Raw genomic sequence first — 14,973 nt, 5'->3', positions numbered from 1 at the left:
AGCAATCTCTAGATTTCACCACAATCCCTATCAAAATTCCAGTGGCATTTTTCACAAAAATAGAACATTTATGGAGCTACAGAAGTCCCCATATAGCCAAACAATCTTGAGAAAGATCAAAACTAGTGGCATTACACTTCCTGAATTCAAACTATATTACAATGTGATAGTATTCAAAACACTTGGTATTGTCATAAAAATGGACACATAAATCAATATAACAGAATAGAGAGCCCAGAAATAAGTCTCTGTATGGTCAATTTCTGACAAAGGAGCTGAAACTGGTTTGGCTTAGTAGATAGAGCGTCGGCCTGGGGACTGAAAGGTCCCGGGTTCGATTCTGGTCAAAGGGCATGTACATTGGTTGCGGGCACATCCCCAGTGGGGGGTGTGCGAGAGGCAGCTGATCGATGATTCTCTCTCATTGATGTTTCTAACTCTCTATCCCTCTCTCTTCCTCTCTGTAAAATATCAATAAAATATATTTTAAAAAAATTCTGACAAAGGAGCTAAGACTATACAGGGAGGAAAGGATAGATTCTTCAATAAGAGATGTTGGGAAGAATGGATATTCACGTGTGAAAGAATGCTTTTTTAAATTGTTCGAAAAATGGTCTCTAATTTATTGAGATTGGGGGTGGGGAGGGGTGGGCTGACTTTGATTGCAACATTTAGAAATTGAAAAACTTAAAATGAATCTAAACTTATAATTCAGAAAGTACTGTTGGATGACAGGAATGCCTCCAAGCAGGAGAGATTAGATTATTACTTATTTTAAAGACTTAAATGGAAATACACTCAACTTGTTTTTAGTGATGAAAACCTTTTAAATAAATGAAAATTTCCTCCCCCCCTCTTCCTTTTTCTGTATTGCCATGCTGTGATCCCTTTTTCCTGAGTAGTAATATGTAGTACATTTTCAGGAAAATTGGCTTTTCAAAAGAAAGTAAAAGTGCTATAAACTCAGAGCTGGACATTGTTCATTTCTGTAGTAAGCGCATGTAGCAAAAGGATGTCTGCGCTTCCGTTCCAAAACTTACACTCGGGTTGTACTTGAAACCACTCTAATGCCCTATTTTTAACTTTTCGCTCCAGGAGCTACAGTTGGAACATGCAAGACAAGCCTTCGCACTGAAAGACAAAAGCAAAAGCGGCACGATTTCTGGCCTGGATTTCAGTGACATCATGGTCACCATTCGGTCTCACATGCTTACTCCCTTTGTGGAGGAGAACTTAGTTTCAGTAAGTAAAAGCAAACACTTCAACTTTCTAATTCCTTCAACCTTTTGAATCACTGGGTCCTGGATTGCCTCCCTGGACCCACCTGACTCAACTATTCTAATTTTATTTGGTTGGTAGGAGGTAAACAGGTAGGGGTGATGATGAATAGTCTTTCCCAGATCATAGCAGAGCCACCATCTTGTTCTCAGATATTCCAAATTGTTTATTTCCATTTAATTAGTCCAACTACAGAATACAAGGAAGCTCGTAGACAGGGATGTGCAATTACTTTTTCCAGTGGGCAGTACCTCTCCTTTTTCCATCCCCCAGACTCTCAAAGCCTTGCTGTAAGGATGGCTCCTTCCTTTGTTGCCTGAGGGGTGCTGTTTGCTAGAGGGATCATCAATTGGCCTCTGCTCTGTTTTAACAACCATGGCCATGGCGGAAGGTATGGGAGAAATATGTGGGTGTCAGCCTCTGTGGCTCACTCCTCTCTGCCCCTTCACCTGTGCGTCAGTCTGCATGGACCAGACAGTTTTTTGTTCCATAAAAGCTGCTAATCTCCATAAAGTAATCATCGGGGCCAATAGCACACTGATGTCACCCACTTCCTCACAGGGAATGGTGAAACTTTACTCACTTCCCAGTTGTCTTGTTCATGCGTTGTACTTATGTATAGGTTTTTGATTGCTGCTTGTTTTTAATGGAGGGGAGCCAATGAATGCTTTTGTTGTTTCAGCTGAAGATCATTATCCCTGATTTAGACTGGGGTAGAAAGATCAACTTCTGTTCTTTTTCTTCAGTGAATTTGAACATGGAGCATGTCACTTTCTCCTACACATTTCACCTCCTTGACACCCATCTCCCACTCCCTTAACCTCACCTCAAACCCCGGTCAAAAAATGAAAGGAAGGAAGGAAAAAAAGTGAGAGGGAGGAAAGAAGGGGAGAAGGAGAGAAAATCCTATAGAGAACCACAGTGAAGGAACCCACTTAATCTTGTCCATTTAGGTTAATGTGTTAAATAATTTGCTTTTGTATCACTGATATCCAAATTCAGTTGAATACAAATACCTATATTTGGGTTAAGGCATGTATGAGTATGAGGGATGGTAAGGTTGCCACTCCGGTATTTCCATAAGTATTTATTTGAATTTTTAATAGACAATGTTTTCAATCATATGGGTTCCTGTGATTCCTGGCTTGGAAATTAGGCTTTGCAAACTATAAAAATATTCATTTTTTAGTTTATGGCCAAATAGAAGGGCAGAAGGAGAAATTGCCTCCTCACCCTGCAGAGGTGATGAAGGCCACATTGCCTCCATCCCTCCCCAGCACGAGAGCCTTTTTAAAGCTCTTCCATTAAAGATATAATTTATGGCAAATAAATATTGTCTAGATCTTCTCTACGTTTTTTGGAGTTTTGGGTACTTGTATCTTTCATGATATAGATTTAGAGCCCAGCACACACTGTGAAGTACCTTAACTATAACAGTGGGCTTAAAAAAGAGACTAGGAAAGTTGATACAGTTTTAAAATTTTAAGTTACTGTTTTTTCTGTATGTGTGTGGGGGGGAAAAAAATCAAGTTTTAAAAATGCTCCTTTATAGTGTAGTATTGATGTTTGGATTACCCAGAACTAGCAGGAGTTTCATAGTTGAGGGTCTTGAAAATCCTGTTTAAATAACTATTGTTTTTGATCTGCGATAATTATATTTGTTGTTTCTGACCTTATAGGTAGATGAACCATGAAGTCCAACTTCCAGATGTTGCTTTCTTCCTTAAAACCTAAATTACATAGACCTCCCTGAGGGCATGAAAGGCACTGAGTGTTTTAGTACGATACTTTTCTTGTATTTATGGACTGGTTGATAATCATTTTAATAAGGAAGACTCCTTTGGATATTCTTTAGAGAAAAGTACGGTGTCCATAAACATGTTGTTTTGTTTTTGTTTTTTAACTTTTTGTGTTGTGATTTTTCTAGGCAGCTGGAGGAAGTATCTCACATCAAGTTAGCTTCTCCTACTTCAATGCATTTAACTCCTTGCTGAATAACATGGAGCTTGTTCGTAAGATATATAGCATTCTAGCTGGCACCAGGAAAGATGTGGAAGTCACAAAGGGTAAGACTTCAAATGTACATATTGATTTGAATCTCAGCATTTTCACTTTTTTTATTTAGGGCATTAGGTTGATCTAAGTTACCATTCTGAAGTCAGATCTAGAAAGTGCCATGGGTGTATGCTTCAGTTGGGCCATAATGGTCTCCAAAAATCCAGGTGGATTTAATGGGATGCTGAGGTCAGGAATGGAAAAGTGGCTTTGACAGTTTTGAAAAGAACCTTGGCCCAGTTGTCAAACAGGTCAGTGGCACTGTGGCAGCAGCTTGTTTGTTCTAGGAAGGAGTTGCCACAGAGAGAAGGGCAAGCCTACGCCTTTTGCTGAGTGGTAGTAGGGTGTTTTAGGTGACTGGAGAACAGCCAGTTCTTTTATTTTGTAACTCTAAAGACCAAGGTGAATAAACAAGATAAAAAGATTTTAAATAGATTGTTTTATCTTTGAAGTTAACTTATCTTTGTTTGCTTTTGCTGTTTCATAATTATCTAATTTTCTTTTGCTAGCTTTCAGAATTTTGTAGTCATTCTTATACTAAAGGCCTGGCGCACAAGATTCGTGCACTTGCGGGTGGGGGTGGAGGTGGAGGTGGGGGTTTCTTAGCCTAGCCTGCAGCCTCTCGTAGTCCAGGAGCCCTCAGGGGATGTACATCCTTAGTGCTGCTAGAGGCAGGAGAGGCTCCTGCCACCACCGCTGCGCTCCCGGCTTGGTTGTTCCACTGTTTGGTAAATTTGCATATTAGCCTTTTATTATATAGGACTAGAGGCCTAGTGAATGAACTTTGTGCACTGGGGGGAGCGGGGAGGAGGGAGAGTGTCCTTCAGCCCAGCCTACACCCTCTCCAATCTGGGACCCCCTCGGGATTGGGCCTAAACAGGCAGTCAGACATTCATCTCACAATCTGGGGCTGCTGGCTCCTAACCACTGCCTGATTGCCCCTAACTGCTTCTGCCTGCTAGCCTGATCAACCCCTAACTGCTCCCCTACCGGGCTGATCACTCTCAACTGCCCTCCCTTGCAGACCTGGTTGCCCCCTACTGCCCTCCCCTTGAGGCGGCCATCTTGTGACAACATGGGGGTGGCCATCTTGTGATGATGTGAGGGTGAGACGCCACCTAGGCTTTATTTGTATAGATACTAGTTGAATTTGGGAATTTTTAAAATAATACTAAAATGCCTTTAGTTACAGATTATAAATGGTTAAGGTAGAAGTTTGTTGTATTTAAGAATCTTTTAAGGTTTGAAAATATTTTTTTTCTTCTAGAGGAGTTTTCCCAGAATGCAATACGCTATGGACAAGTCACCCCACTAGAAATTGATATCCTATACCAACTTGCAGACTTATATAATGCTACAGGGTAACTATTCCTATAATTCTTCATGATATTTATTAACATGACAGTTCTTTTAACATGTGAAGCAGTGTTGTGCTTTCTGTTTATTTAAGCAATAGTTTATTCAGTATATAAATTCCAAGAAAGAGAGACAGTCAGATATTAGAAATGGAATGAGGGAGAGACAGAGGAAGACAAGTTAAAGGTAAGGGCAGATGGAAGGAGGGAAAGGGAGAGAGAACAAGAGAGGAAGAGAAGAGAGAAGAGAGGAAAAAAAGGGGAGAACAGAGATGGAAAAAGTGAGGTAAGAGAAGGGAGTAAGGGGTTGTTGATGGGCATGACAAAGAGAAATAGGGGAAGGAAGAAAAAAGAGAGAAGGGGATGGAAGTGAGAAGTAAGAGAGGAATGGAAAAAATTAGTTTAACCTTGACTCTCTAGAGGTGTTAGGAATTTTAAGAGACTTGTGTAAATTTTCCTGAATTAATAAACTGAGATACAGTTTAGGAATCTTATAATATTTGGATTCATTATGAATGGCCATTTTGATAAACAGTGTATACCATTTTGTATTGGAGAGTATTGTTTTCTTAAATATGCCTGTGACTTTGTTATCATATTTACCATCACAGATAAGCTCAGATGCTTTGTCTTTTTTTTATAGACTAAAAATCCCCAAAGTATATAGAGAATATTTAATTTGCAGTCTTATGCAAATCCAAAGGAAAAACTCTTATCTATGGGTACCCAGCAGGACCTGGGAAAAGGGCTCTTATTATCTATTAAGTGATCAGATCTTTTCTTAGTTGCCTCTTGTAGTTAAGTGTAGGAACATCTGAAAAATGGCCTTTAATCCTACAACTGAGGAGTAATATAAGTTGAGTGTACATGGCTCACTCATTGCTTTCATGCTACATAATGAATTGCTGAGCTAGAGATGATGCTAAATATATTAACCAGTCTTTGGGATTGACATAAATTATCAGACCATGTCTCATTCATTTAGAATTCGCATTATTAGCAAAGGTTTTGAGTCTCCTACATAATAAAAAATGCTTTTAAAAAGTGCTTCTCAAAACTGTATGTGAAGTGACTTTCTAGTGTACTTATTTTTAAATAATTTTTTTTTAGGAATCAGTAGTGCATTCACATGGTTCAAAATTTAAAGAGTTTAAAAGAGCATCCCCAAAAAAGACTCCCTTATGCCCTTTGCCTTTCCTTAAGGCAACCATTAGTTTTGTGTTTGTCTTTCTCAAGATACCTATGTATTAAGTATATATACCGAGAGAATACATGTAGTATGTATGAACTGCCATACCACACCTATACTTTGCTTCTGCCAGAAATGATTTCTTTACTTTTAATATCTATACTGAGTCTTATTAAATTTGTATATTCCACAGTATTTATCTTCAATGTTTTGCTTTATGTTGTGCCAAGTAAGTTCTTTTTTTCTCACTATGATCTATTAAAAATTTTTTATTTTTTTTAATTGATTTCAGAGAGGAAGGGTGAGTGAGTGATAGACACATCAGTAATGAGAGAGAATCATTGATTGGACACCTCTTGAATGCCTCACATTGGGATTGGGCCTGGGCATATGCCCCGACCAGGAATCAAACTGTGATCTCCTGGTTCATAGGTCAACACTCAACCACTGAGCTATACTGGCTGGGCAAGAAATACTGTTTTTAAGTCATAGTTCTCGCCTCCCCCCCCCCCTTTTTTTTTTTAGGAAGATTATCTTAGTTTGAGGAGTTTGTTGGTGTCTAACAGTTCTTTCTTTTTCACATTTTTGCCTGAAGGCGCTTGACTTTGGCAGATATTGAGAGAATAGCTCCGTTGGCTGAGGGGGCCTTACCTTACAACCTGGCAGAACTTCAGAGACAGGTAGGTGTTTCATAAATAGAATCACCTTAAAAAGTGCTGGAGTTGTATGTACACGACAGCCCAGAGCTTCTGAATGGTGAAATTTAAAAACAATTTACCAGAAAGAGATTTTACTTAGTTCAAAGATTACCTTTACAGAACTGTGACCCTCTCCTATTTATATGGAGTAACTGATTTATGTTTGTGACTTGACTTTGAGCTTATTAACATAAGGAAAATAAGAGTGCAAACATATATGGGCTTGCCTTTCTTCTCCATAGAATTAGCAGTCTGAATTTGTCTAGTGACATTTAAAGATTAGTGTTTATTTTGTATCATTAAATTGATATTTATAAGGTTTTCAAAATACAAAAATTCCTTTAATAAATCTTTCACTGATATTATACCTTACAGATTACAATGTAGCACAGGAAAACTAACTAATGAATTAGACAGAAAACCTTGATTGTTAAATTTTTGATAAAATATTAGTTATTTAAAATATTAAGGATGATTAAATTAATAGCTCTGAGTCCTATAAAGTTAAGATAGCCCCATTTCTGATTTCAAAAATACTATCTTAGTAGGAAAATAAACCTCATGATATTACCTTGAAGAATGAAATAGAACATTTTTTAAATAAGTACTGTTTTAAATTGAAACTCCCATTTCTGTCGCAGTTGGAGGAAGCCTCAGTTGTAGTGACGGTCACATGGCTTTGTGTGGGGAGTGAGGTTAACAGGGCTATTGCTTGTCCTCCTGGTATTTCCCTGCTCTCACAGACATGAGACCTGTGTCCCTGATTCTGTCCGAGATTGTGATGCCCTATGAGGTTAGGCAACATAGGGACGACATGGGGAGAGGGGCAAAGAAGACAGAAGGCAAGGAAGGAGGGAATAAAGAAGCTGAAAGGGCATGCCACAAAAAGAGCCCGAGTCCACCTGCTTTTAGTGCTGCCCCTCTGGTGAACTAGCCCGCGTGCTAAGTGGAAGATCAAGGCTTATGAGTGTGGTACGCTGGGGAGTTTTGGTAGGAGATCTTACTTCTACTTGAGCTCCATGAAATGATGATTCTGCCTCTGAAATGAATTAGAATTTCCAGATCTACTTTGTATAATAAACAAGAACTTTTATATTCTGCTGAGTAAATTGAAAATGGAAAGTAGTACTTTTATATCTATACTTTATTTTTTATTATTATTTTTTAAATATATTTTATTGATTTTTGTACAGAGAGGGAGAGAGAGTTAGAAACATCAATGAGAGAGAGTCATCAGTCAGCTGCCTCTTGCACACCCTCCACTGGGGATATGCCCGCAACCAAGGCACATGCCCTTGACCGGAATCGAACCCGGGGCCCTTCAGTCCCCAAGCCGACGCTCTATCCATTGAGCCAAACCAGTCCGACTATATCTATACTTTATGTTAATACTTTGTTTGCTTGGTGTGTAATAGAGCTTCCTGCAGATTGAAATATATCTGTAACCCATTGCAATTTAGCTTTTTTAGTAACAAAAACCCCTTATCTGCTGCTGTTGAAGTTTATTTCTATTATAAGTTCTCAGATTCTTAAAAAAAAAATAGATGAATTTATTTTAATTCATTGATTTATAATGAAATTTAACAAAATTATTAAAAATTGAGATATTGAAATATTTAAATTAAAGAGCTCTTATTGAATTTAATTTTATAGTGTACATTTATAAAAATTTTCCTTGAAGTTTGAAAAATTGCATTGCAAAAGGAGCTATTTTTCAGTGTTACATATCTATTAATATAGCTTTCCCTGAGGGTGTTCTTATATTTATAATTATGGAATATTTCATTTAGCTTATTAAAGACAGTGTAATGAGTTTAAAAATCCCAACTTATTCCTCCTTTCTCAGCCTTTCTGCTGGTCTTACTTTTCTTTTCTTTTCTTTTTTTTAAAATATATTTTTATTGATTTTTTACAGAGAGGAAGGGAGAGAGATAGAGAGCTAGAAACGTCGATGAGAGAGAAACATCGACCAGCTGCCTCTTGCACACCCCCTACCAGGGATGTGCCCGCAACCAACGTACATGCGCTTGACCGGAATCGAACCCGGGATCTTTCAGTCCGCAGACCGACGCTCTACCACTGAGCCAAACCGGTTTTGGCTGCTCTTACTTTTCATTTTGCCTGACTCTCTTGCCTCTAGCAATTTTCCTACAAGTCATATATGAAAGCTGTTTTTGTAATCTCTGGCACCCTAATCTTAACTTCTTCATATTTCTTAGTCTTTAGGAAGGTGATACAATTTTGCTATTGTTGTAATTTTTCTTATAGACAGACTGGAAGGTGATTTGCCTGCCTTCAGTGGGCAGCACTGATGCTTTTATGCTGGCATGAAGGCCTCAAAGGTCTTGTTAGATGCTGGCAAATGAGTAGTGATAAAAATCGCTACCTTTTCCTCTTTTCTGGTTTCTGATTGACATCCAGAGTGGTGCTAGAGTGTCTGCTCTGCCTTTTCTCTAACCAGTAGGATGGCACAGGGGTCTGGAATCTCCTGAGAATAGGCAGAGCTCCGGGCTATTCTTACATTGTCCCCAAAGGAAGAGCCCCAGAGTGTTTTCCCTCTCCCATATCAGGTAGGTTGAGTAGTCTTATTGCTGAGGTTTAGAAATAGAGAAATAAAAAATGAAAATTTCAAGTCTATTTTCCCTATAAATTATTGTTAAAACACCTCTTAAAAATAAAACTCAATAGAAGTAATAAGTAATTTTTAGAGTTTTATAGACACATTTATGAAGGTTTAAAAGGGATTAAAATTAATGTCCCTACTTACATACATTGTGAAATTTGGCCTTTATTATTCTTGGGATCGGCTACATGTTTCTGTGGACCTCAGTTTCTCTTTCAAATATTTTCAAAATTGCATCGATTTCTGCATTCTGCAAAAATAGTGTGAATCTATCGATTTTAATTTTATTTTCTTAATTCTAAATGACAGTATCCTTTGAATACATTAATTATTTACATTTCATACATAGACTGTTGCCCTATAGATATCTACTTGAAACTTAGATATAAAATAGGAGGAATGGGCCTGTCCAGTGTGGTTCAGTGGTTGAGCATCAACATACGAACCAGTGGGTCACAGTCAAATTCCCGCCGGAGCTGCAGGCTCGGTCCCCAGAAGGGAGCATGCAGGAGGCAGCCGATCAATGATTCTCTCTCTTCATTGATATTTTTGTCTTTCTCTTCAGGGAGGGATAATTAGAAAAATCGATGAGAGAGAAACATCGATCAGCTGCCTCCATCCATGGTACATGCCCTTGACTGGAATCCAACCTGGGACCCTTGAGTCGCAGGCTGACGCTCTATCCACCAAGCCAAACTGGTTAGGGCATCCCACTTTTATTTTGCTTTGAAAAAAACAATCTTGTTAGACATCACCTTCAAGATCATAATCATAACCTTAAGGGAAAGAGCACCTTTTCCTTTGGCCCATTTGCTCACGGTAGGCAATCTTCTTAGTGCTAAGTATTTTCTTTCAGCCTAAATGCTAAAAATTCTGTACACAGCCATTAATAGGGATGACAGCTACAGTAGCATTCTACTTATGAATATTCATGATGTGAAATCCATAGCATTAATTACATTAATTTACATACCTGAATAAAAGTGAACCATAAGTTATAGTGATAGCTGAGCCCAAAAAAGAACCCTTAGTAACCAGATAGTGCTTGCTTTATTTTTTTATTTTTTAAGTGCTACTTAATAAGGGCGGAGGCAACATTTCTTTCAAAAGGCATTTGGGCATTTATAGTTAGAGTTGTTTTCAGCCAAGAATTAAAGCATAGCATAATCCTTCAGTTTTCATAGGATTTTGTAGGGCTTATAAACATTTTTTAAAGGACAAGAGTATAAAGAAAACTTCTATAGTTGAATACAGGTAAAACCTTTTATATGAAAAAGGGAATTAGTGGTTACTTGTCTCTTATTTGTGATTATAGCCCTTTTGTTCTATGAGTTTTAATTCACCATATTCTGTTGAGAGGAGACATGATTGAAAATGATTCATAATACGTAAGAATGAGGTTTATTTTCACCCAGTTTTGTTATTGAGAAATTCAAATTTTGGGGAATAGTTTTATGTGCATTTTTTAGAAGTTAAAAACATGTTATATTTTTAATAAGTAGCATAACAACCACATTGATTTTAAAATATTATAAAATTTATATTAAAATATTATTAAATTTCTTCAAGCAATATGATATTAAACGTCATCTTTACCTTGAAGATACAGACTGCATTTGTTTTCAACTATATTTTGTCTTTGAAACAGAGTATTAGAAATAACTGGTTAGCCTGGCCCATATGGTTCAGTGGTTGAGTGTTTACCTTTGAACCAGGAGGTCACAGTTCCATTCCCAGTCAGTGCACATGCCTTAGTTTGTGAGCTCGATCCCCAGCAGGGAGCGGGTGCGCAGGAGGCAGCTTATCAATGATTCTCTCTCATCATTGATGCTTTTATCTCTCCCTTTCCCTTCTTTCTGAAATCAATAAAAATATATATTTTTAAAAACATCAAGAGATAATAGGTTAACCTTACTGTGTTTAGTCAACATATAAAAAAATCAACTGAAGCGTATTCAGAGATTGTACAGATGAAAGCAAATCAGAGTAGACTAGTTTGCTTTTTTCCTTCTAGATTTTAGGCATGGATTCCCTCTCCATTAAATTATTCTAATAAGTGTCTAAACTTTTTTTTATTATGCTGTTTTAAAAACCTCATTTCAAGTTAATATTTTTCATTTTCTTTGTAATAAAGCAAGTGTTTTATAGCTTCATTTCAGACTGTTCAATATCTGCTCTTTCATAATGAAAACATTAAAGAACAAGACAGATACAATAATATAGGCAAATTATTTCAAATTCTTTATGCTGGAGGACATCAATGAAATAGCATTCTGAATCACAACAGGGTTCCCCCTTTGCTTTATTATCATCATAGATTTTATGTTAGAACCATAAATGTGGCTAGGACAGTGGTTCTCAACATGACTACATAGCAGAATAATTTGAAACCTTTTAAAAATATATAAACCCCGGACCCCAGGGATTTATTTTTTTAAAATCTCCTTAGGTATTTTCTTTATGCAGTTTAGGAATACATAGGTCTAGGACAGCGTTTTTCAACCGCTGTTCCGCGGCACACTAGTGTAAGATGTTGCCTGGTGTGCCGTAGGTGCAGACAAGACAAGAATTTTATAATTTTTCACCATTTTGTTTACTTAATATTTCATAATAAAGTAATTATAAAATACTTTCTTTGTGTTTATTTGATTCCTATTCAAGAGAATTACTTTATATATAGTCAATATAGGCACAGAGTTAAATTTTTTAACATTTTCTAATGGTGGTGTGCCTCGTGATTTTTTTCATGAAACAAGTGTGCCTTTGCCCAAAAAAGGTTGAAAAACACTTGTCTAGGAGAGCAAATGCTCGATAGCTGAGGTAAAAACACTACGCTTATCTAGCAGTAGCCTCAGTGGTTGAGCTGCAAAGCCAGAAATAAGGCTCTGATTCTAGAAATAGTAGTTATTAAAGGTTTTCACTTTATCCCAAAAGAGAAGTCCTTGACATTGCTTTGCATAAAATCCTAACAATCCTAATTATGTGATTTCTCCAGCCCTAATAGATGAGAGGTGGCAAAATCAAGCTAGGAGGCTGTTGGTAGAAGAGGTAATAGCTGTCAGGCATGGGCAGATAGCACAGACAGCTGTGTCAGATCTTAATGCAGTAAGTGACGGACATAGGAACATGATGACCTCCAGTCATTAGAGATGGTAGATTATGATCAATAGTCTCTGATCTATGAATCAAAATAGTGTTTGTACGTTTTAGAAAGGTTTAAAGTTTTAACTTGGTTAATGTAAAGAAGGGGAGAAAGATGTCATACTTGAAATATTTATTCACTTCAGTAAAATGATAGTGTATTTCCCTATAGCAGCAGATAAATGAGGTATTAATAGGTTTGTAAAAAAAAAAATGTAAAAAAAGTAATGGTGTCTCTTTGGCTGGATATGGTTTTTCAATGCCAATAATACAGATATACATTTTCAAATCTTAAAATAGCTGTTGTGGCTTTTTTGGTTTGCTGTATGCTTTTCCATTTTTTTTTTTTTTTTTTTTACATGTTTTCTTTTACCCCACAGCAATCTCATGGTTTAGGCAGGTCTGTCTGGCTCCAGGTTGCCGAGTCTGCTTACAGATTCACTCTGGGCTCAGTTGCTGGAGGTGAGTGATGTGTCTGTGTGCTGTTTCAAGCTTGTGATCATGTAATATTATCTCACTAGACTGGGACAGATCAGCAAAAGTGCACTTCATTGTTCCCGTGGGTCATGACTGCAGAGCCTTCTGAAGCATTTTTTATTTTTTTTTACCTCTGATCAGAGGACTTGTCATAGCATGGCCATAGCCCCTCTGGCTCCAGTCGGTCTTTAGGACAAAACCTGTCATAATGTGAAAGTCTTGGATGCAGTGCTGCACTCACCTTAATTATACTGGTTAAAGAATAAGACTGTGTTTCTGGTGTTGGGAGTGAGGGAAGGTAGGAAATCAAGATTTGGGGTACAGATCCCAGAACCTTAGGAAGTAAAACAACCTCTCAAAGTGATTCACTTTTGTTTCTCTACTTATTTCTTTTCCTCTTCCCTTTTACTAGTTGAAGACTATCTGGACTTGTAGCTTATTTGCTAAAATGAACCTCCCCTCCCTGCTCCTGGGCAAAATTTAATACTTTTTTTTGGTGTTTTTTTTCCTTTTTTTTCTTTCTGCTTAAATCTCTGCATAGAAATAGTGTAGAATCTAAAATTGCTTTGATGATAAAAACATATCACGTGTGATTAAAAAACTTATGATTTTTTCAAAACAAGCCTGAACTGATGAAACTATTATTTTTTCTTTTCAGTCTCAGCTTTAGAAGTTGCAAAGCATGTTTTGGTTTTCAACAATTGAAAAATATAATGTTCTAGTTCCTGTTACACATTTTTTAGACCCTGAGAAATCTAAAGCCTGGCCTTTTTTAAAATTAATTTTTTATTAATTTTATTTTATTGTTTAAAGTATTATATATAGTAGTACATATATCTTCTTTTTCCCCCCCATTGACCTTCCCCCAGCCTTCCCTACCCCTTGTCACATGCCCTCATCCCACCCCAAAGCACTTGAATGCATGCATATAAGCACAACCAATGGACACAAGGCACTGTTTAAAAAAAAAAAAAATCTGTATGTATGGGTAGGATTATATTGAGATTTGGTTTCAGTATTATGGTTGTAACTAAGCTTAAATATTCCAAAATACTTTAGTAAACTAAAATTTTAAATTATAGTCACTTATGTGTATATTTATTGTCATTTTAAGGAGTAACTGGTATATTTAAGCATTTAATGGGAAATATCAAGCAATATGTTGTTTTAAAAAATTCTTACGTATAATAATTTAATGTTATAGAAAATTGAGTGTTGATTGTTTAATGTTGGTGGTGACTTGAAAACCCACTGCAGTTGTTCCCTGAAGCAGCTGTATTTATGGTTCCAGTGGTTGCTAGCCTGTGTGGTTCAGCTGTGTACGGGAGGAAAAATAACAAAGTCTCTTGTGAGAAAAGACATTGTTTTATTTTCTAGTCCTTTGTGATGAGATTTGTTGTCCTCGTAGAGTCTCCATTTAATTGTGCTCTCTTTTATGTCTCAAAATTCTTTTTTATTTGTAGCTGTGGGAGCCACTGCAGTATATCCTATAGATCTGGTGAAGACCCGCATGCAAAACCAGCGTGGCACTGGCTCTGTGGTGGGAGAGCTGATGTACAAAAACAGCTTTGACTGTTTTAAGAAAGTCTTGCGTTATGAAGGCTTCTTTGGACTCTACCGGGGTGAGTAAGCAAATCTCAGCTGCAGAAGTTAGTGATTTTTATCTTACCAGAAGCAGGTTTTAACTCACTTGTTATGAAAACCAAAGTGTAGCCTGCCCAGACTAGAGTTGTTTTTCTCCTTTTGTATTCCCATTGTTCATTTATCTTTTTACATTTTTGTTGATAACCAGTAATAGTAGTCTTCACACAAGGTCTTCATTTCTTCTTCCCGCTATTTCTATTTCTCGGAATCCAAAGCATGTTTGTCCTATTATGGGTCTGTGGTCACTGTGCTTTACAAACTAAGGCACATGTCTGCAGGTGGAATACAGTGGTGATGGCTAAGAAATAGAGAGCTTTTTTTCTCAAAGAGCGAGAGAGGAGAAATACGCCTCTTCTCTGAAGTAGAAGCCAGGCTGCCACCTGGAGGTAAGTTTACCATCTATCCACTTGTTTCAACTGAAAGAAATATCCAATGTTTTTGTCTCCTCCACGGAGACCATTCTTAGGTCTTTTTCACAGAGTCATCTGAAGTTTAACAAAGAAAAGAAATCCT

At 37.2% G+C, this 14,973-nt stretch overlaps 1 protein-coding gene across 4 annotated transcripts in view; it reads left to right on the top strand.

Annotated features, from left to right (window-relative positions):
* SLC25A12 (solute carrier family 25 member 12) overlaps positions 1–14,973 on the top strand; it is a 143,539-nt gene that overhangs the window by 107,209 nt on the left and 21,357 nt on the right. For all 4 annotated transcript variants that reach the window (XM_084892316.1, XM_084892317.1, XM_084892319.1 and 1 more), the window contains 6 exons: positions 1,096–1,242; positions 3,206–3,344; positions 4,601–4,694; positions 6,473–6,557; positions 12,720–12,801; positions 14,280–14,438. In XM_084892316.1, coding sequence (XP_084748442.1) covers positions 1,096–1,242; positions 3,206–3,344; positions 4,601–4,694; positions 6,473–6,557; positions 12,720–12,801; positions 14,280–14,438 — 706 coding nt within the window. The remainder of the gene's footprint in view (positions 1–1,095; positions 1,243–3,205; positions 3,345–4,600; positions 4,695–6,472; positions 6,558–12,719; positions 12,802–14,279; positions 14,439–14,973) is intronic.

The sequence above is a fragment of the Pipistrellus hanaki genome (genome assembly GCF_964339955.1).
Source record: "Pipistrellus hanaki genome assembly, chromosome: 8".
Taxonomy (NCBI): Eukaryota; Metazoa; Chordata; class Mammalia; order Chiroptera; family Vespertilionidae; genus Pipistrellus; species Pipistrellus hanaki.
Note: the sequence above shows the minus strand (reverse complement) of the source record. Positions and strands in the feature narration are given on the sequence as shown.